Source organism: Calliopsis andreniformis, chromosome 3, assembly GCF_051401765.1.
Source record: "Calliopsis andreniformis isolate RMS-2024a chromosome 3, iyCalAndr_principal, whole genome shotgun sequence".
Taxonomy (NCBI): Eukaryota; Metazoa; Arthropoda; class Insecta; order Hymenoptera; family Andrenidae; genus Calliopsis; species Calliopsis andreniformis.
In genome coordinates, this window is record NC_135064.1 from 10,778,451 (window position 1) to 10,801,247 (window position 22,797).

Here is a 22,797-nt window from a genome sequence, read left to right on the forward strand (position 1 = left end):
ATTTGAGATGTAAGTCCAATTTTAATTTTATACGTAAAAAACAATAATTTTGTAACATATTTTTATTCTAATCTTGAACAGTTTTCTTCAGCGCAACTGTTTTCAATAACTTTTTGTAAATTTGCTTGCTTACTTTACTTGCAATTGATTAAGTAGACGAGCATACAATTATTAATAGTTTTTGACAGACAAAATGATTGATAGTTTGATAGAGTTGCCTGAAGCTGTCAATAAATCACAATATTGATCTCGAAAAAAATTTGGTAAGAAAAAAATAATAAATATTCTCATTATATTTGAGTTAAATTTTTCACGATACATTTATGAGACGACTAATTATTATTAATGCGGAAAACTGAGGATAACATTCGAGAATTTCGATACAAAATGTCACCATCACTTTTTTAAGAGTGGATCTTTCTAATTCATAAAACTGTTCTTTTATTCACCATTTAAAGGTTCCTCTACACGCTCACGAATTTTTAGTGGTTTAATATTAGTTTATAAATTTTAATATATATATACTAGGTATATGTATGACATACGAAATATTATAAGATAATAGAATTATAATAATAATAACTTATACGACAAACATAATGCATAAATATGTCGCTTTTTAATCAATAATAAATTGTATTCTATGTCTCTTCATCGTCAAAAAATAATTTTAAAAAATGCCATTCTGCAGAAGCTAATATACGTATGTACATATAGAATTTAGTGAATTAAATTCTATTTAGGAAAAATATATTTGCATTACCTTTTGTTTATAATATATTTTTCGCAATGAGTGTAAGTAGAAACAAGCACTTTCTCTAGGTTCACCTGTTTACCTTACATTTTTTAAATTCAGTGTATGTATCTATAATATTTATGTATGTACACCTCTGGTAATTTAAATTTGGTATAATTTAATTGAGCACGAAATTTAAATTCAATACAATGATATTGAAGACTAATTAATTTTGAAGGGCAGAGATCAGATGCTCCTTCTCAGAGGCAACCTGAAGCACAATCAAGCACATAGAGTCGAAACACGCATGGAAAGGGGCATTTTTTCTACACAACAGTCAACAGTGTTTCTCATATGACATTGGAACGCCGTCTTCTTTGATTTATATGCAATTACTCTGATCTGAGATACATAGTGTAAATTAATGAGCAAAGGTAACTTATTGAAATAAAATTATATAGCGTTTAATATGGACCTAAAGCCTATAAAATTAAATTAGGTAGCGACATTCATTTTGAGGAAATTAACTATTCTACAGCCTATTTTAGTGTAGTTGTGGCCGCTTAAAATCGAGTTCATTCAACAAAAGACACGATATTAATTTTTATCAATATAAAATGCAAGATTATATAATCTATTTAAAATGTTTTTGCTACATACAAATATATCTTTTCAGAGATCAGTATTATAGAAATAACTTTGACTTCTAGCAATTGATTAACGTTAATCCTTTCACATCATCAATAATACGAACAGATTTTATGATAAAAAGCTTAATCAAGATATTCGACTTCCTTTGAATCATTACTAGTATTTTTTTAATTTCGTCATAAATTTGACGTTTTTATTATAATTTATAAAAATATGTATTAGAAATTAACATGAAACTGATCAACAGGTTTCTGTTAATTTCTTCTATGCACAAAAATAAACTATTTTAGACCTCCTGTCACTGCATCAGCTAAATTAAAGTGTTTTATTTGAATACTTTATTACTGAAATACCAAAACACGATCGTGTACAATTTCCTTAGTTATACAGTATCAAAATATGAGATTAAAACAAATAGAAATGCATATACATAGAGTTTGTATGTGGAGTATACCTACACAAAGGTATTTACGCAACAGTAAGTGCATACTTGCGATGGAGCGACAGATTTCATAGTGGTTCGGACCCACTTACTTTTTTTTAGTTTTTCTATATTTTTACATCAGTTTTTAACCGCATTTATTGGAAATCAGAAATATCGCGAACTACGATATTACAATTAAAATAATGTATCTTTTCGCAATGCCGAATTTCCATGGATTAACTTTGTTTATATGGATCGTATTTGTTCTAACCCTATCAGTCGGTGATGAAATTAAAACAGATGGTACTGCATCTTCACCGTCTAATAATCTGTCCAAAAGTGAACATCAGGCTTCGTCGATAGTTCAACCTAAGCCTGTATCTCTGAATCTTACAAACACATTAAACGTATGTAAACATTTTTTTTTCTGTATTTAGTACAGGGCCAATATAAATAATCATTAAAGTTTTAAAATTCAGTTTGTGCTTTATGACATGCAGTTGTAATAATTCGAAATGCTGTGTTACTTTCCATTGAAGATAAATAATTTTAATAATTCATTTGCTTTAAAAGAGTTTTTGCAGTATGAAACTAAACTATGATCTAAAACATCATTTCAGAAGACAGCCACTTCTTTATTTGCGGGAGAAGGTGGTCCAATTTCAGTTGCTACGACTATCCAGCAAGTGTTTTCTACTACTTCGCCAGATAAAATTCCTATTAGGTTAAATGCAGAGGATGACTTATCAAAAGCAAAAGATAATGCTCAAAATACAATTAAAAAAATAACTACAGTATCTAAAATTGTACCAAGAAAAGGAGCAAATGAATTCGTAAATGCAAAGGATTCTACTAAAGATTCTACTAAAGCAATAATATTGAATGTCACAAAACCAGAGACTGAGTCATCTGCAATAGCAAAAGGTGTCTATAACAATGCAAAAAATGTTACTACTGGTTTGAATATTTCAAAATCAAATAATACTGACAAACATTTACAAAGTGCTCCACATATAACAGTGAACAGTAGTTTACATCACCTAAACACATCTCAACAAAATACAGTAGCAAGTGCTGCGGTAACAGCGTCCACTATAAAAGAACATAAAGCAAAACCGACTGTAACAGTAGCAGGACCTAATAGTGATAAACAACCATTTGTATCATCTGTAAGATCGCATTTAGGAATGCCAAAGAAAATTGATTATGTTTTACCAGTTATTATTACCCTTATAGCTTTGCCAGTATTGGGTGCTATTATGTTTATGATTTATAAACAAGGTAGAGATTGTTGGGATAAAAGACATTATCGAAGAATGGATTTCCTTATTGATGGCATGTACAACGATTAGTATCTGAAAATATTGTACCATTCAGAAATCAGGATCGTAACAATATTTTCACTTGCCCATTATATACGAAAATCTGGTATACAGTTATGCTATTATAGCATCAACATGAATGCACAGAATTATAAATCCTGTATTTTGCTGTAGCTTGCTCCTCATACAATTATTATGCTACTGCCTTATCATGAGATTTATTATTTTGTACGTATTACACGATTTATATACAGAAATTATCGTTTATATTTAACTCATAAATTTGCATACTTGTAGCTTTAGAATGATATACGAGGAAGACAATATAAGCATAAGAACAAATCAAGTGAAACAATCATAACAGTAAAAATATTCTATGAATGCTACAAATGAAAGGCTCTAAGGAAAACGAACTATTTCTATAGTTTTAATAAACATTTTGAAATGTTTATTATACTGTATAAAATTTTATCTGTACATATGTATATTGAGATAAATCTGAAGTAACTTTTTCTTAATAACACAATTTTATACGAAATTAATTTATTAACACCTCATTTCTGTTCAATTGGATGATAAGTATTCACTGCTATGACAAAAATATTTTTCTTATTAAAGTAATAGAGTTGTCTATGCTTTTTAAAATTAAATTCTATATAGTTTTCCTAGCTTCTTTTTATATAAATTCTATTATATTCCTCAAATTCTGCAAAATGTGCTTTATGTTATTTTATAAATTGTAAAGTAGTATAAATCCTACCAAAGAAGTATTTGATTTATGATACACACTTTTTGTAATACATTACACTAGACCTTTAGTCTCATTAATGAAAAGTTATTTGCATAAAATAATAATATTTGCCATACAGAAATTGGATTGACATTGTATGATATTTATAGAGTTATTATACTGTTGCAAATACATGCATATATACAATTGGTGCAATATTTTGTTTGATAAGATTTCCGCGATTGTTATATGTAAAGACGAAATTTTCTATTAAATTTCCTTTTTTGATTGATTCTTTGGAAGTTTATATTTTGTCAAAATGTGATAAAGCAATAATAGCTATTTTTGTATATGTATGTATGTAAAAACCATATTGTTATAAAATATAAATACTTTGAACTGAGATTGTTAATAATTCTACATATGAAATAATATTTAATATATAAAAAATCGTATATTTAACTAATAAGTTTCATTTGAAAATTCTATGAATCATAATTAAGAATACTATTATGATTAAATTATTAATTTCATACTGAAAATTTATTGAAATAATGATCGAAAATCGTATGTATCATTATCGACTTAAACAATTTCTCATTAATAAAGTTTATAAATGCTTTTCCACTAAACCAAATTTCTAATTTAAAATTAGTATTTCCGATTAGTATTTTTTTATGAAACATCAGGCGAAGATGGAGTAAGATACACGTCTTTGTCTACTTGAAGTTCTTCTATAAATGATAAGATATGCTTTGATAAAATTTCATACGTGATAATTCGTGTGTATTTCGTAGAAATTTAATTTTTAACACAGTCAAAAATAAAACCTCCGTTCGGCAGTATTTACTTTCAAGTTTTTTCTATTTTTAACAATTAAAAATTAAATAAATATAATATTGACATAATATAAAATTATTTAAATAATTAGAACAATATTAAATTTAACTTATAGTATATATTAGTACAAATTAATCATTTTATTTTTTTAAGAAATGGCACATAAAATTTACCGATTTCTTTTTTACGTTTCATTTATTTTAAATATAATAATTCCATTCTTTCCAACATCTTGTCAAATGGAAGGTAATTACTTAAAAGAATTACTTAGTGTGAGAGATAATACTTTCTTTAACTTTTTATATTTATTAATTTTGTAGATACTACTATTCTTTCAAATGTATCTCTGACAAGTGATTTAGAGCTATTGCATATGTCAGAAGAACTATTCAGTAAATCATCTCATGAATTGTACAAGCACCTTTGTATAAGATATCAAGGACAGACAACTTTAAATAATATGACGGATAATGCTCCAGAAAGGTTGCCTATTTTTTAAATATTTAAAAATTTGTTTGTACAATATTTAAATTAATTATTCAACTACAGGTTACTAAAGTTCTCATTAAATAGTATCCTTACTATGACAACACGTTCTATGATAAAGTTATTCGATAACTATGAGTTCGATACTTCTCAGACAGAAATTAAAACAGAGGAGGAGGATATAGAAGAAAATGACTTCATTAATAACTTAATGAAAACAGATGTAATGTTACACGCTATGACATTTCTGTCTGCTAAACGCTTCTTTAGGAATGATATAAAGATTTATAAAAATATTTTAAAAGAAATTTGGTTTCATCTATATTCTAGAGACAAAGGAATAAATAGTAGCTCTGGCTTTGAACACGTATTTTTAGGCGAAAGGAAGTCAAACAAACAAATTACAGGACTTCACAATTGGATTTCTTTTTCTTTTGGAGAGCAGTCAAATAAAATTAATTATTTTGGATTTTCCAAAAAGAAAGAAATTACTACTGTAAGTAAAATCACTTATATAAGATATAAAAAATAATAAATTTGGAATATTTTCAGAAAGCAGTTATTTTAAATACACTTTTCACTTACTTTGGAGGACGTAAGCTGTCAACTATATTTATAGGAACAGTACCAGAGTTAGAAATAGCACTCTACACACTTTGTTTCTACACAAGACCCAATAAAAAGTGTCCAGTTTCTTTTGAAGGATTCAAATTTGCCATTCAAACATATACACTGAACAGCAACAATAAAAAATTTGTCGCAACTGCTTATCCTATTATATGAGAAAACTAAATAAAGTAAATTAATAGGAAATATGAAAGTAGAATATTTTATTCAATGTTATATACTCTGTAGTATAACAAGTTTGTACTATTGTAAAATACTGTATATGTTTATTTACATTAATGACTGAGAATCAATAAAATGATATTTTTAAGTTAAATCAATTATACCATTTCTCGTATTTTCGGTAACAGATGTTTGTGTACTCCCTTTCTTTTTCTTTTGTATAGATTTTGTAGACTTACTAGTATTATTTAGAGTGTTCATATTACCACTTGACATTCTATTCCGCTTCGAAGTTGTTGAGGAATCACTGGATGAACTGACATTTGTAAGATCTACCTTCAAATCAAATGAATCATCTTCTACTGGTAATTCAAACACTTTATCGTCAGTGTCTTTAGTATCGCATATCTATGAAATAGTTTTTAATTTATATTTAGTTACTTCTTACTTTAATATGAACATAAAGTTATACCTTTTCCTTTATTCGTTTAGTAGATGAGGAACTTTTAGTTGATGATTCTTGGCTAATTCTTTTTCTCTTTGATTTTTCATGGGTACTTATGTTACAGATGTCATTTTTGGTTTCTAGTTTTTGAGATTCTGATGCATCAGTACATTTTTCATTAATACCAAGAATTTCTTCTAATTCATCAACTCTTTGCTGTAAAGACATGTTTTTACCTTCTGAGAGCGCTAATTTTTCTTCCAATTCTCTATAAAAATAATAAACATGTTCTTTTAAATTCTAGGTGCAATTAATTTTGACAGACATATAATTATAGATCTTACATCTGTCTTTCTAATAATGAAGTACATTTTGTATTAACTCTAGTTAAGTCTTCCTGAAGACTTTTAAGAGATATGCGCAACTCTTTCCTCTTATTGGTACCTTCCACCAATAATCTGTAAATTACATTAATTATTTAATTAATACATTTATATAATTACAAATATATCTTACAAATATAATTTTCAATTAATTTTGAACAAATATTACTATGTTATACTTACTTTTTCATAACAGAAATGTATTTGATAAGTGTTTCAGGATCTTTACTATCTCCAATCATTTCACTGACATCACTCAGACGGCCATGCGCTAGCATTTGTATTCTGAAACGCATAATGGATAAACAAAATATGAATCATTTTAAATATCTGCACAAAGAAAGTACGTACGGTTTAAGCTTTTCAATTTTATTTTTTAATTCAGCATTTTCCTTCTTCAGTTCATCACAATATTTCATTTCCTCTTTGAGCTCATAAATCATTGAATTTTGTTTGCTGATTTCACGTTCAACTTTGTAAACTTCTTGTCTAAGACCAGCATTTTGTTTTTCTAGAGTTACAGTTTTTGAGGTATAATATTGAATGTCTTTTTCTTTCAACAAAATTTTAAAATTCAAATTGTCTATTTTTTCTTGCGCAGTGGGAGATTGGGAGCTGATAGTTTCATTATTTGAAAATGTAAAATATAATCTATTAACGTTAGTCTGTGTTACTTTTTCTCTGCATTGTGGGCAGGTTTTTGATCTGAAAATGAAAAAAATATTATTATAATTTTACTGTATTACATGTCGAAATGATATTAATAAAAGCGATGATATTAATGTATCGCTGGTTAAAATGATAGTGCTTTTTCTTGTCTGCTTGAATTAATGTTTCTTTACCTTTTTAACCACTGAATTAAGCAATTAGAATGAAACACGTGTGAACACGCTGTATAAACAATGTCATCTGTCTGTACTAATTGATCTGTACATATTGGACACAAAATGTTCATTTTGCCGGAATTTGTTAGAATTTTACGGGTAGATGTTATAAAAATATTATAATAATTAGATTTGCACGAGATACGTTTAACCCATGTGACAAATTCAAATGTCAATCTTACGTCGTTATACGTTTTGAAGGAAAAGCTAAGAAAAATCTATACTGAGAGGTAGATAAGTAAGCTGTTGCAAACTGTCAAAAGTAGCCTAAGCTTTCTTCAAGACTCAAGACAGATTCTATGTGAATGTGTTGTCGGACATGTCATTCTTTGGATTTGAATTTATTCCCTAGACGCAACTAAAGCTGCATTCCGAAATTAGCTGATAGCGCTGAAAGTGTTGCAAATGCGTTCTGAATTTCAAAGTAGCGTGCTGATTTTACTGAACTGTCACTATTTTAGTACTACCTTTTCACGTAAGTCGATCCTAGGGAAGTACTATTTCTGCTGATCTGTAAGAGGTGGTGTGGCTTCAGCAATGCATATGGCTGATGCTACACGAGGGCTGTTTCTATTTACCTATGCTAACATAAAGCGTACAGTTTCACATTATCTCATTATCCATTTAATTGACGCAACGACAGGACCATGTGAGCCCTGGCACGCGGTTCTTTGCTTTGTCATAAGCTCTTGTAAAAATTCTGCATTATTCAATTCTTGTTGTTAGAATTAATAACATATTAATTATAATTATATTAATATATATTATTATATTAATTATTATTAATTATTAGTAATATATTTTCGACAGTAACTCTATGTCTGTTTCGTTTTCATTGTATTCATCATCAAATGAAGCTACTAATTCCATTACTAAGTTGCAAATTCTTGTTGCAGTTGTTGAACATCCATGTTTGAATAATATAAATATAGCTCTTAACTCGCGCTACTGTTTGAAATTTAAATCTGCTGAAAATTGCTCTTACTTTCGTTCCGAATTACAATCCTGCTATCAGTGTTGCAACTGCAGAATATAATTTCGGAATGGGTAAATGTTCGAATGTTCAGCTTCAGTAGTGGTTAGCAGTCTCAGCTAATTTCGGAGTGCACTCTAAGAAATTCACTATTTTTTAGTGCCGAGTATTTAAACCTAAATTCAAATCCTTTAGAAAAAGTATGTTCAGAAGTAACTATATCGCATGTTAAAAAGAATAATAATATCATGTAGTCTTCTATTAATGCACTCATTTTACTTTGAAGAATATAATAAGCACTAGGTATCAAAAATTGTACAAAATTTTCACACTTCCAGTATAGCCAATTTAAAATTGGCCAAAGTAGTAAATCTATTCTTTTGCTGAACAATGTAGTTAAAATGCATGAACATTTATATCAATTACGATTAATTTCTTGTTCATCGTTAAAACTGTTAGATTATAAATGCAGAAGTAAATACATATTTTTCAATTTCTCAAAATATCTATAAAAATTGTGAAAACTCGTAAGTTCATGTTCCTTGAGAAGAGGATAATGAGAGCGACTAGTCTACCTTTTACTTTTCAAATTTTAGACATATTATTACATAAAACTCAAATAGCATATTCAAATCATGTGTTCAAATCGTGATCCTAGGTTCAGACAATCCAGTTTACTTCAAAAATACGCAAATTTGCGAGCACAGCCTAGGGAATTTTCCACATATTCCTGTTTAGTTGTCGGTCAGCATCGCAGACCAAACAATCGATTCAGCCAGCAATTTCAGCTGCCCGAAACTTCGCGAAGAAGGAACCAGTTATCAGTGGTACCTTCTCGAAAGAACGTCTCTCGCAAAAACACTAGCCAGTACCGGAGAATCGCCGGTATACATGTGAGTGTTGCGTCAGGCATCGGAGCACCTTTCGTTACTTCTGCGTCGCCGAACTGTCACGTCTGTGCATTTAAACGCCGACGACCACGTGAAATAAACGAGGAAGTACAATTTTTGAGGTGGGTCACATGTCATTTTGGCTTTGACAAATTGCCCTGTCGAATTCACGAAACCGCAAAATGATTTGGATGTAATCTCTTTTGTGTTCCTGGTCCCTCTCATTACACGCTCTTCATTGTTTTCTGCGAAACGTAATACGCGCGTTAAAGGGCAGAATCATGTTGTGTTTTCGATGGAAATATTCAACGTACGTCGAACGTCAGCCATTTGTTGGTTAAACGATTCCTACGCGATGACATTGAACGATGTGTATTATTTGCGAGAGGATTCGAAGTGTCTTGCGTTGAAGGCCGATTTTTCATGATACATTGTGGGAGGTGTAATATCTGCGTTGCACAGAATGCCAGATGCGCTTTCTATTCTTAGCACTTTCGTGTCGCCCATTTGTGTACAGAATTCCTGTATTCGGCTTGCATTTTGGAGCATTCTTCTCAGAAATTAATTCATATAGTAACGTCGACAAACAGCGAAGGGCTTGTATCGATTCGTGTGAAATGTAAAAATACGTTGTTCGTGCACGTGGTCTGGAATCATTTATGCGTCCCTTAGTTTCTGTACCTGGTTAGATTTCGATTTTTAAATGGCTGTGTTTCAAAGACGAAAAATATTGGTTTCTTATTTGTTATGATTAAGAACATTTTTTAAAATTTAAAGTATCATTATGTCGTAGATATTAGTGTGAATTTCTGTATATTCAATATCTGGTCTTAATACATAAATTCCAAACACAGACAAATGTTTTGGTATATTTTGTTAACTACCTTATCTATTTTTTCTGTATAAAATAGTATTAATAATGCTTAATATTTTTTGTAATCTTTCTTAAATTCGTAACGTATAATTATAATTTATGTAAGGGAATTTAAAGTGCTGGAAGTGGAATCTTTACGAGTGACATTCAATCATCGATTCTCTATAGATGCCTTAAATTAAAAATGGGAAGTTGTGCAGTAGTCGGTATATGTTACGATCGATTAGACTTCTACTTCGCTAACAGTGATTTGAGGTTTTCGTATGTGACGTTCCTGATCTGTTTTGCGTCTCAGGAAAAAAAGGTACCGGTTTCGCGCTCATTTTGACGCACATGCTGTGCTCGCCGAATTATACCGAAGTTCGACGAACTTTTACGAAGTAGTACGATGTTAACCGAAACTACGATTAGTTAAGGATTTAACTGCATTAAATATGTTTCATTAAACATATTTCATCATATTTGCTTATATAACAATTCAGAGTGCATTCTGTATCACTTGTGGAAAGAACATAAAAATATTTAATTTTATTTAAACAAAGTGTTTTATAATACTTGCTTGTCTAACAATTTAGAATGCATTCTGTGCCACTTGCAGAATAGAACGTAAAAATATTTCGTGAATAATTTCTCTGTAGTGTACCAAATACAATTTGCAATGTAATAGACTAGACTGTTCACGTAATTACTAGACAAGTTTTTCTTCGTAAATGGTATATACAAATGTGAGAGATTTTAAGGGATGATTAAGGTTGAAATAAGAAGAAAATGAAAAATGGCAAAATCAGGTTTCAGGTTTTGTTTGGGAGTTATTAATTGTTGAGAAAATGTCTAACATACTCCTGAAATGTGTCTGACTCGGCGCTTATTCTACTGACTTTCTGTGCCTAACTTGATTAATGCACACCGTAAATAGAATAAGTACTAAGACGGTTATATATTTTTACATAATTCAAACGAATAAATATATGTTTTAGAAAAAGCAAAATATTATTTATGAGCTTAGAAGGCAATTACTTCTCGAACAAGTATAGTATCTAATAATGATAAACAGAATAGAATTATATAATCAAAGTTATTTTAGTTAAATAATTCGTTTGAAGAATAGTTATTTACAATAAACGATCGTGTCCACATTATTTGAAATAATTTGAATACATTTATTTGAAGAGTTCTATGGATAGACTCTAAAATTTTGAAATTTAATTACTTCTAAAATTTTGAAATTTAATTACTTCTACAATTACTTCTGAAATTTTGAAGTTTAATTACTTCTAAAATTGCTTCTAAAATTTGGAAGTTTGGAAGTTTGGAAGTTCCGCTTTCATTTTTGCTTAAATAAGTACCATTTATGCACAAAACATTGCCTAGTAATGCATGAACACCCTACATTGCGAGAGCTTATTACAGTTTTATACAGAATAATTCTTTTCTGTATAAATTAGGGTACTTGCACATATTTCTATACTCATACTTATTTCTGTGCCCTCGGATTAAAATTATTTTAAAAATAAGAATTTTTATTCAAAATGTAATACCTACTCTTTTTCTAATCTAACATGTTAATAAGTAAATTCAAATAAAAAAAGTAATTTCTCAGTTTATCTATAAAAGATATTTTTTTTGTAAATGATTTTAATCCGAAGGCACAGAGTTAGATACAGGCACAGAAATATGGACAAGTACGTCAATAACGTGTTCTATAATGTTTTATGCGTGTAAAAAAACGTGTTCTATGCTTATATTTTTGTGCAATATTTTTATGAAAATACCCACTCAATATGAAGGATTTTAATGATATAACTTATCATATAGTTATTGCAAAACTAGAATTCTCGTTACCGCCCGCAACGCATAGTTTCATAAAACCAAGAATTCTCATTCCCCATCATCAGTGTGTAAAGAGGATATTATTACCTTCACTTCCAGCATCTCAATAAAGCGATAAACTTTTTCCTCGTCATGTCGCCTCGAACGCGAAAAAATTCAAGTTATACGATAACAGAGAGGATTCCGAATTAATCTCAAGCAGATCGAAATAACTTAATTGCCTCCACTAATACGATCCATCGTTTGCGAACAATCGTTCCGGCTAATCGGAATCGATGCAACGTCTGCGACAAGTCGATAAGCGGGACTGTGGAACGAGCAACAGATAGTTGTGACACCCTCGCGTCATCCCATTGCAGAAGACGGGAGACGCTTCTTCAGCGACTCTCTGTTGCATAACGCCGCGTCTGATCGAATGCGCCCGCGAAAAATGCCCGTCTATCTCGGCACATTTCAAACAGGACAGTTTTAGACAATGACGCGGCCTCTAACTTCCGCGGTCGATTTTTACCGCGGTTCCTCAGGGTCGCGGGCGACAACGTTCGCCATTGTTCCGACATTGACAAGCCTCGTCGGCGTCGTTCGCGCGCTAGGCAGGAGGAATCGCTCCTTTTCTCGCCCGCGAGACAAGGCACGCGGCCGCGTGTCCGACGCGTGCCAATTTTCTTCGTTATCCTCTAGCTCGTCACATTAGCTAACACTAACACGTGATGATAACGTGACGATAACGCTTTTTTCTTCTTCTTCTTCTTTCTCTGTTTCCCACCCCCGCTGACTCTCCGCGACTTTGAGGTAGTATTTCAGCAGAAGACATTCGAGGATTACTGTCATCGTGAGATCGGCTAAATTGTTTTCCACGTTTAGAGCCTGGCCACACGTGCGTTGAAGATGGGGACGCATAGTATTTTAAAATGGTTGATTGAATGCGAAAATATCTTAGTTCGTGGATATTAGTTTTTGTTATATAATTCTTGGGTTCTTGGAGATCCCTAATGCGTGAGGATTCTTAATCCTTTGTTTTTTGCCATTTTTTTTACTAATATCGTCAGCAATCTGAATCTTTTATGTTTACTAAAGGCTTTTTTTGGTGTTCTAGACTGTTAAAAAATGTATGAAAATTCTCGGTGTTTCTACTTACTTACTTTTCGGTGTTTTTAGAATATTGCCTGACTATATAGAGAAAAGCAGTATCTATTAAATATATTTTACTACTATTTTGCACTAAAACAAGCCACAAAATGTTCAAAATTATCTAAAAATGCAAAAAACTCAACTTCACAATTTGCTGTAGTTATTATCTTTCTTCATAGTTGGGCAGAATGTCATTTAATAGTTTTCATTCGTAAATGTTACACCATATCTTTTAGTTTCTTTTTAGTTTCCACGAAGAGCTTGGAAAGAGTTACAAGTTCTATGTCTTAAAATACCCTGACTGCTCACGAAGTTTGAATTAGAGTGTTATTTATTTATAGAAAGTGTTTAAACGTGGTAACAGATGGACACAGAATTTGGCAATTTTTAGCAATTTCTAAGCAATACTATTTAGAGGCTGATGTTTCTTCTTTTTGTGAAGAATGATATTCATAATTAACTTTTTTATGCCTTATGAAGTTTGTAGAAGAAAATGCATACCTAGATTTTATAATATTAAAAGTTTGATGGCACTCTCAATCCAATAATAGAATACATAATTTAGTATTGTATAGAGGGTATTTGACAATAGATAGAGCATTTGTCTTTTTATTCATGATAAAAAATAGTTTCTGAAGAGAACTGATATTATAGCGAATATGTCTGAACTCTATCGTATGAGCGAGACAAGTTTAAACATATTCGTCAGAACATCAGTTCGTCAGAAAACGTATCCATTGTAACTGTAGCTTTAGTAGAGGAGGAGATAGTCGTAAAAAATGAATGATGTAGAAGCAGCGATTTATACTGTAATTAACAATTAATTAAAAAATGCAATTGACGAAATATTGGATACAGTTGTTCATAAACAGTACACGCTTAGGAAGAAAGCATAGCATTACATTGCTGGTAAATTGGCAGATGACACAGTGGTAAAATGGCACATGGTCTCACCTGTGTATCTTCTTCTATAAATTAGTGACGAATTCCTAATCTCGTATTTTAAAACACAAGAACTCATATGTATTCGATCTCAGGAAAAATGGGCCACAGGAAGGAGATTCGACGACAACTAATTGTATCAATGAGTTTAAGAGCTCACGAATAGTAATGCACTATCCTTTTTACATATAACTTTGAGACTATTTGAAAATGGCTAATTTTGGACTTGCACTGTTCTTCAACTCACCGATTGAATTAAACCCGCATTTCTTCTGGCTGCTAACTTACCAACAATGAGTAAGCAAAATATGTCTTTATTAACAAAACGCCCTACTATTGTTTTACTCATACAAATACCTAACGATACTAAACATACGAAATATTTTTGTCATTTGTGTCCCTAGAAAAATAATAGAGCGTTTTCTCAATAGAAACGCGTTACCTACGTAGCTAGATCTCCTCTACCCAAAGGGCTATTTTGTACACGTTTTAATTAATAGGAAGCCGATGAAAGAACTGAAGAATTTTTAATGTTTTCTTTGTCCCGAATATTGCTACGCTACGCTCACGAAGTCCTTATTAAATACGAAATTTGTATGAGCAATTATAGACACTTTCAGTAATAAAAGAATTCAGATTCGTCTACATAATGTCTGTTACATCGATGCTCGTACGCTTTACGAGCAAAAACGCCTGTTAATTGGGTCGTATTCTAATGCCTGGTCGGTCACGATCGTGGAAGTAATTACGAGGTCGTTAAAACGATAGAATAAGAGGGAAAAACGGGGAGGAGAAAAAACGATAAATCCTGTGAGATTTTTTCTTGGTAATTTCGCAAGTAGCACACGAGGGATCCCGATAAACACTCGTAACGCTCGGTTCGTTTGTCTTCACAGATTATTCATTGAAATAAATAGCTGCGTGGCCGATAAGACTGTGATTTTTCGAGAACCTCGGCCGAATTGAGATTATCGCCGCGGGGGCGATAATGGCGAAATTAAGGCGGCGAGAAAGTAAATATTTTTCCTCCGCGATCGACTCTTCACGTTGTTGTCTGTACATGGATGCTTTCGTGCGTTCGTTCCTCGAAATTCGTGCTTGACGAGGACTTTACATGTGTCAACTAAAAATTTCTGTCCACCGAATAGTCTCGAAATTATCTCGATGTGATAGAACGAAGAGTGTATGAGATGTGGAACGCTTACACGATAGTTGTTTGTCTTCTAGACGGGGAGATACCTCTGCACTTTAACCCTTGGACGGTGAATAGAGTCACTGTGGATCGCACAGTATACGTGGGAGGTCTATCTTAAGTTAGAGTTTCATACAGTTTTTGGACTTCAATTCTGTTTTACATGGGTGAATGTGGGTGCACAAAACCATGTATTCGCTAGGGTAGAACAAATAATTGTGTAATTATTTGTTGGTAACGAGGAAAGCTTGGCTTGAGTCTTTTAAAGGAGAATTTCTTATTATGTCGGTGAAAAGTCGATTTCTTTAAGATTTTTTATTAAAGGAACTTTGTGGCAAATTTTTGCTGTATGGGAAATAAGTTTTGAATGGTTTCTAGGATCTCAAAAAATATCACAGGTGTCAGTACTTCAAAATGTCATAAATAAAAAAAATACAATTCTGTTTCTGTACAATTTCGTCCTATTCTAATATTAATTCGTACAATGTTGGTAAACATTTGCAAATATTTATGATCGTTTTATTTTGAAGTAGTTACGTAAATGAATCGGTTATTTCAAAAACGACATGTACGAAATTGGTTTTTCATGTAACAGGTGTCATTCCTGAAATAATTAATTCAGATGTGTTTGTAAGCATTTTGCGCCCCATCGACGTAAATTCATCTGTGCAAACGTTTGAGAGTATCGCGCATTGCCAGTGAATACGCGGCTTAGTATGCAAATTTTTATACATGTTATAAGAGAAAACTATGGTAAAACGCGTTTTCCGTTGTTCCTGTCGATAGTAGTAGCGCAAAATGAACGTCAACAGAGTGTACATAATTACAGTTATTATTGCGGTGAACTGACTTTTACTTTTACACCTGCGCATACAACTGTTTCAAAGTAGAAGATAATAATATTTCAAGGGTAACTACTACGAGAAAGATATAGTAACTTTTTTCATTTTTTTTATAATGTAAAAAATCGAATGTAGTGTCTTTTTTATGTTCTGAGGTCAAAAAAACTTTAATGCGTATTAAAAATTAAACAAGTTTTTAATGCTTCGTTCAGATTAAAAACCACAACGACATATGTTTAAGTGGTATTTCCAGAACACTGAATAAAATTATACTGTCAGTCATTCTAGAGAGTTTACAATATTTGAAAATACCAAACAAAATACACGATTTTAATGTTATACTTACTATTATATTTTTAAAATAATTTTACATCTTAATTATAATATCAAACAATTTAATACCTATATTATTTTCGAAATTTTTATGTTTTCCAAAACATAAGTTTATAGAGTGTATCGATGTTTATAATACTGATGATGTTTTCTAGAATAAATTTTATAATCTTCAATGCATATATAATATCTACACATAGATTATTCAATACTATATTTTTGTTTACTTTAATATTACTAATTTTATTACTAATAAAAAATTTGGTTAATATAAAATGTATTTGTGTTATAAATTATTATACATTCATGGTATGAACTATATTCCAAATATACGAGTAGATATTGTTGCATAATAAAAATGATTAAAAGGTTTAAAAAACATTATTATTAAAAGCTTTATGTTTTTTTATAATATTATACTTTGCACCAGGTTTAAATATTGTTTAAATTAAACGTTTTGAAGAATGATTATTGAGGTTCACGTATATCATCTTATCTGGCTAGATGTTATTTTGAAATGTGTAATTATAATTATTAGGTTATTTGAATAAGCAAATGATTTTTCCTCAAATTATTTCATTGGATATTAGATAAAATAATCTTTTATTTTCATATTTTATAGTTGAGTAAATAATGCCAGAATAATTCTTCAAATAATTTCTAATTTTATATGTTAATATTGTTAACTACATCAGAAATACAAAATCTCTTAATGTCTCACACATATCATACAATGATAAATTTATAAACACGTTTAAAGCGAGAACAAGTTTGAGAATAAACATGGTTACATCACGAAAGTTTCCGAACTCTAATTTTAATAATTTATCATGATAAAATATGAATACATAAATATTCACATGAAGTAACAGGTAACTTCATCACAATGTTTCACAGCTCGATTGTCTATCACTTTACTCAAGTAAATTAACTCAAATAAAAAAAAGACTATTCAAAAATGATTGATTTGATCTGAGCACAAAATAAAATTACTTTTTCCCAGCATTTCTAAAATAGAAATAATGAAGTATTTGAAATGCTATTTTCTATTCTTATTTCAAATAAAATTTGCCTAAGCCTGCTTTACACAGTGTATTTAGGTTTTTCGGAGTGAGACTTGAGAGTGCAGGTCTAATGTTCAAAAAATAGCTGCGAAAGAAGCACGGATAGACGTTGCGTAAATAGATCCAATCAGTTCCCACTCCGTTTTCGTCACAGTGTTCTCTACGATGCGCATAGAATTTGCCCGTGTTTGCGAATGGTTCGTCAAACAGTCAACAGAACCCTTGTATGCCCTGTGCTTCGACTATCTTTAGGGGAGGGAAGTGCATGCAAGTCTGACCTCAAATATTTACCTCGACAGAGAACGTCACGATGAAATAATTCGATCGGTGTTCCCATTGTTATCGCCGTGATACCAGGCCGGAAGCTTATGCATTTTGCTCAAGGGCAGAGTGTCAAAGCCTCCTCGGTTTCGCCCGACACGATCGCCTGCTTTTTCGCGTGCATCTGTTTATTGGTACAGCAGTCCATCCTTACGTAATCGGCCCCATTAATCATCGTCCAATTCGACTTTGATCGTTGCGAGAGGCTGAACTCTTCAAAAACTACAGGAAACGAGGAATAGATTAGCGAGATCCACTCCAAGAACGAGGGTAAATAGAATAGGATTGATAGCTCTGTCTTTGTGTTAGAAAAGTGACTGTTACACGTTTTCTATCCTTGGTGCTTGAATCTTAAATTAAGATTTCTAACCATCGGATGGGTGATCTTCGACCATGACGTAAAAGGCTAATCCTGGGTCTTTTTTGACCCATACTAAATATATTTTAAAAATAGTTTTTCTGTTAAAATTATACGTTATTATACATCTAAAGGATGGTTAAACAATAACACGAATGGAAAATACAGAAAAAATTGTTCTTTATTCATCATTTGCACAGTGTATACACAAAATACTTAGGTTAAATCTGACCCAGGGTCGGCCATCTGAGGGTTAAACAATAGTTTATGAGAATATATCGTGAAATTGATCTTCTTATTTTTGATGATGTATAAAGGTAGACCAGACTTACCATTTTGTCTCGATAAGAGTTCACGACTTGGAAACAATTAGGGAGTCTTAAAATGTAATTGACTCGTTTCTAAAGGCTCGTTCAAGTTGGTCAAACAACTTGAATTTAAGAGGCTTAAATGCAAGTAATTTCAGTCATCTTGATCCTTGTGAATCTGTTATTCATTTTACTTGAAATATTCTTTCAAGTTTCTATTTCGTCTAGGCTTTTATTCAGAAAGATATTTAAATTCAAGCGGCTTGAATTCAAGTGATTTTTGACAACTTGATGAATATGAACGTGTTATTTTAATTGATTTGAAATATCCTTTCAAGCTTCTAAAAATTGAGATCCCTTCAACTTTTATTATTTATTGAAGTGAACTACCTTATTGAGTCAGCACTGTAGTTGGGATAAATCTAGAAACACAGATTTGGAGTAGAATCCAATTTTGTGGGCCACAGAAAGCGGTGTCTAGGTCACTTGTGATTGTTATTATTTCTTTACTGTTTTTAAGCTGGACAACCTGAACTTTTGTACTATTTTCATCTTATTGCGATCTTTTGCAAAGACTCCAAACCTGTTCCCATTCATTCTAATTTGTTTCTCAACTGTTCCAAGTACCATCAACTAAAGCTTTTGTAGAGAAAAGTCCAGGCAGTTGTTTGTTACTTTGATTTACACTTGACAAAGCATTTGCTTTGAATTATTCTAATATTTCATAGAATGTGTGTTTAACGTAGTATAAATATAAGTTGAAATCGATTCTTGCTTCAACTCGTGCCAGGTACATGGATACAATTGTGTAGTGACTGGAAGAAAGATAATGAGGTGCTCAGAGCAACCTCAAGTGATGTTTCAAGTATTGAAGTAATACTTTCAAGAGTGCACGCCACGAAAAGTGTTCTCTGCTACTCATTATAAGACCGTGGAGGCAAAAAACACCTGTTTACCTTGGTGCACTCTGATTCTTCATTATAAATTTGGGATAAAAAATTAATACAGTTCTATATTAGTCATTATGCATTATAATTGAAGTGCACAATTTGTTTTGCGAACCGTATTCGGATTACATGTCATAAATATTAGAAAACTAGGTTTGTTTAAAAAATTCAACAAATCTTGATCCTAAATTTATTAAAAAAAGTAACACAGTTAACAAACCAAATACTGTAGAAAATGCAGAGTTACTTGGTTAAAGTTGCGTGCAATTATTGCGGGGAATCGCTTGAGGGAAATCAGGCAGATTCTGTTCCAAGAATCGGTTAAACTGATAAGTGATTAACTCGGACTGAGAGCGACTGAAAAGGAACAGTAATCTGCACTTGTAATGAGGAAATAAGAAAAATTAGCTGGATGTCCTGTGTCACAATAATTAAGCACTTTTGTACATTCCCTATCACGTGCATTTTAATTATTTATTACACTTTCGTTTTTATTTATTTTTCCACTGCCACACCAATTATTATTGCAAAATAATAGCAGGTCGAACATATAACATTCTTTCTTCCATTTCAAATCTCCTATTACCTCTACGATGGTTGGATTCTATGTCTCTTAATCTAGACAGTAACTACACAACAATCACAGCTCGCTCTTTAATTTATCCAATCTTACCCATTTTCAAACCCAGAATGTACCTACCTCTAACACTTAGAATTAAGAAAAAAATGAAGGTTCAACTTAAATCTCATTCTTATTTTTAGTTTCATTTTGATACCTAGATTCAGTTCTTAAGCTTCGTCTACACTTAGGCAACAACGACCAACATTTTGTCGCCACTTGTGTAAAAAATAAGAGAAACGTAGGACACTTTTGGAGGATAGGTTCTAGACATACAAGCAAGAGGCGACGAAGAATTCCTCGTTGTTACTTCAGTGTAGACATAGCTTTTCGTTTTCCTTTACCTGAGCCAGCTACCCTGCATACAGAAACCGCCTCATCAACCCATTCTCGCATCTCCCACTCGTCATGAGTGTCCATCTCTAAAAAATGCCAGCTACCAAAAGCCACCTCTACTCGATACATATACTACCGTGCATAAGTATTTGGACATTTTCACTTTATTGAAGTATGTAAAATATACTAACAAAGAAAGTCTCAGATATGGCCTCCACCAATTTCAAAGTAGTTTGGTAGGGTAATAGATCTATATCTAGAATAAGCGTTAAACATAATTTCAGAGGTAGATGGTTTACCAATTTTGACCTCCCTTGAAAATGAAATTCTACGATATAGTTTTGGCTACATCTTATCTCAGATAACTATTCAAGGTTTACAAATACCGATGAGAATAACATTTGTATTAGAACGTCGATAATCCAAAGTAACTGGGTGACAAATCCGTTCGGATAAGCGATGGTTTAGGTACTCGAACAAGGAGAACCCAATCTACGAATGTGTCATAGAACGACCAGAAATTAAACTTCTAAATGTGAATGTTTATTATATACCTGCGTTAGAAAAATAAACCAAACATTTTCAAATATTCTTCAAAATACATAGCTTAAATACCTACATTCTGTCTTTGGATAATCAGTCATTTAAGTAATCGACATTCGGACAATCTACTGTAATATCAATTAGTACAAATAAGAAAATATAGCTATTTCATGCACTTCCAATAATGCGGATTCTAAATGTTCTAAATATTCTAAATGTTCATTATATACCTGCATTAGAAAAATAAACCAAGCATTTTCAAATATTCTTCAAAATACATAGCTTAAATACCTACATTCTGTCTTCGGATAATCGGTCATTTAAGTAACCGAAATTTCGATAATCGACATTCGTACAATCTACTGTAACATCAATTAGTACAAATAAGAAAACATAGCTATTTCATGCACTTCCAATAATGCGAAGTGTCCAAATGCTTATGCACGGTAGTGTATCGACCCATCTCGCGCGGAGGACAAGCTCACGCTGAGCCCGGTCCACGGGACCAGACTGCTGGTCGTCATCGTGTCGCCTCTGGCCTTGGAACGGAACCGATTGGTTTCGCGCGGAACGCCGACGGCGGCGAAGGACGAAAGAGTCAATAAATGTACCTCGCGCGCGTCACGGCAATGGACTAGCCCGGTTATCAGTCGCGTGCGTGTTGACAGTCTCGCGCCGGCACGGCGTGTACAGCTGTACGGGAGTTGGACTGCGTACGTGCTGTCCCATTAGCGGCCGTGTTATCCGGGAATTACGAGATAACAGGGAGGAAGGGGGATGGGGGAGGAGGCGCAGATAACCCTGATCGCCTGTCACGACACGCGACGACCGCTGTCGTCCCCTCCCGTCAGGGTGGAAGAAAAGGACGACAGGGGAACGGCGGGCGAAGAAGAAGAAGAAGATACTCCGTGTGTTTACGTGGCGGAGGGACAGCGGCGGCGGTGTTGCGCGCGAGGAGCAACCGCGGGGTGGCCAAAAGGTCGCGGCCCCGTCATTGATACGGACGCAGAGAGAGCGCACTTTGGACCAATTCCTCGCGGCGGCTAACTCGAATAAACTCAGGGGAACGCGGCGTCGTCACTTCAGTGCTACTTCGGCCACGCACCGCGGCACACTCACACCGAGCCAATCTCTTTCATATTCTTTAACCCTCTCTCTCTCTCTCTCTCTCTCTCACTCTCTCTCTCTATCTCTCCATCTATCTCACTCTCTCTCTCTCTTGCACGCACTCACTCTTCTCAATCTCTTCCGCTTTCATTCTCTGTTCTATTCTCGTACCTCTGCACCAATCTCGATCCGCCTTCGTCTCGCATCCACCGTCTGGTCTCTCATCCCCCTGTCGTGCTCCTCGAGCCGCCCTCCCGAGATAAAACGGTCCCTCCGGCGTCCGCGAGCCGGAAGCACGCGAGAGTCCCCGTCGAATCGCAAGGACGCGATCCCGCGACTCCGCAGCCGAGGAAGAAAAGGCCGCAAGCGGGGAATAAAACGCACACTGGCCGCGCGGCTTCTCGCTCGAGCAGAGAGAGACTAGCCAGCCGAGAACTCGGTCCGCGGTGTCTCCTTCGACTTCGGTTACGCGCGCACGTGATCGCACGTGACACACG

General features: G+C 32.9%; 4 protein-coding genes across 7 annotated transcripts in view; 3 read left to right on the top strand and 1 right to left on the bottom strand.

The window, feature by feature from the left end:
- The first annotated feature begins 1,822 nt into the window (after nucleotides 1-1,822).
- LOC143188996 (uncharacterized) lies at nucleotides 1,823-3,789 on the top strand. 2 transcript variants are annotated; one of them, XR_013003603.1, is made up of 3 exons: nucleotides 1,823-2,218; nucleotides 2,432-3,361; nucleotides 3,431-3,789. XR_013003603.1 is itself a non-coding variant. In XM_076393582.1 (2 exons), the coding sequence occupies exons 1-2, from the start codon at nucleotides 2,015-2,017 to the stop codon at nucleotides 3,161-3,163; spliced, it is 936 nt and encodes a 311-aa protein (XP_076249697.1). In that variant the 5' UTR covers nucleotides 1,823-2,014; the 3' UTR covers nucleotides 3,164-3,788. The 2 variants fall into 2 exon arrangements, 1 of the variants encoding a protein (XP_076249697.1); XM_076393582.1 differs by having other exon boundaries at nucleotides 2,432-3,788.
- A 1,097-nt stretch (nucleotides 3,790-4,886) lies between these two features.
- LOC143177418 (endoribonuclease Arlr) lies at nucleotides 4,887-5,972 on the top strand. Its single transcript, XM_076375309.1, has 3 exons — nucleotides 4,887-5,186; nucleotides 5,253-5,685; nucleotides 5,742-5,972. Exons 1-3 carry the CDS (start codon nucleotides 5,077-5,079, stop codon nucleotides 5,970-5,972), a joined length of 774 nt encoding a protein of 257 aa, XP_076231424.1. The 5' UTR covers nucleotides 4,887-5,076.
- Nucleotides 5,973-6,002: 30 nt separating this feature from the next.
- Nucleotides 6,003-22,731, bottom strand: LOC143177417 (E3 ubiquitin-protein ligase TRAIP). 2 transcript variants are annotated; one of them, XM_076375307.1, is made up of 6 exons: nucleotides 22,472-22,731; nucleotides 7,158-7,511; nucleotides 6,990-7,091; nucleotides 6,768-6,881; nucleotides 6,451-6,691; nucleotides 6,003-6,386 (listed from the first exon to the last, which is right to left on the bottom strand). In XM_076375307.1, exons 1-6 carry the CDS (start codon nucleotides 22,504-22,506, stop codon nucleotides 6,123-6,125), a joined length of 1,110 nt encoding a protein of 369 aa, XP_076231422.1. In that variant the 5' UTR covers nucleotides 22,507-22,731; the 3' UTR covers nucleotides 6,003-6,122. The 2 variants fall into 2 exon arrangements, with proteins under 2 accessions (XP_076231422.1, XP_076231421.1); XM_076375306.1 differs by lacking the exon at nucleotides 22,472-22,731 and adding an exon at nucleotides 7,649-8,053.
- The window catches only part of Tps1 (Trehalose-6-phosphate synthase 1), a 57,776-nt gene continuing 44,469 nt past the window's right edge, over nucleotides 9,491-22,797 (top strand). Inside the window, exon 1 of one of the 2 annotated variants that reach the window (XM_076375304.1) lies at nucleotides 9,491-9,675. The gene's annotated coding sequence lies outside the window, so the exon portion shown is untranslated. Of the gene's footprint in view, nucleotides 9,676-21,887; nucleotides 21,907-22,797 lie in introns of those variants that run through there. The other variant, XM_076375305.1, reaches the window with a different exon arrangement.

Coding starts and splice junctions, on each gene's coding strand:
- LOC143188996 (XM_076393582.1), top strand. CDS start 2,015: ATGTATCTTTTCGCAATGCCGAATTTCCATGGATTAACTTTGTTTATA. Junction 2,219..2,431: donor ATCTTACAAACACATTAAAC/GTATGTAAACAT, acceptor ACATCATTTCAG/AAGACAGCCACTTCTTTATT.
- LOC143177418 (XM_076375309.1), top strand. CDS start 5,077: ATGTCAGAAGAACTATTCAGTAAATCATCTCATGAATTGTACAAGCAC. Junction 5,187..5,252: donor ACGGATAATGCTCCAGAAAG/GTTGCCTATTTT, acceptor ATTCAACTACAG/GTTACTAAAGTTCTCATTAA. Junction 5,686..5,741: donor AAAAGAAAGAAATTACTACT/GTAAGTAAAATC, acceptor GAATATTTTCAG/AAAGCAGTTATTTTAAATAC.
- LOC143177417 (XM_076375306.1), bottom strand. CDS start 7,761: ATGAACATTTTGTGTCCAATATGTACAGATCAATTAGTACAGACAGAT. Junction 6,882..6,989: donor TACATTTCTGTTATGAAAAA/GTAAGTATAACA, acceptor TGTAATTTACAG/ATTATTGGTGGAAGGTACCA. Junction 6,387..6,450: donor CTAAACGAATAAAGGAAAAG/GTATAACTTTAT, acceptor ACTATTTCATAG/ATATGCGATACTAAAGACAC.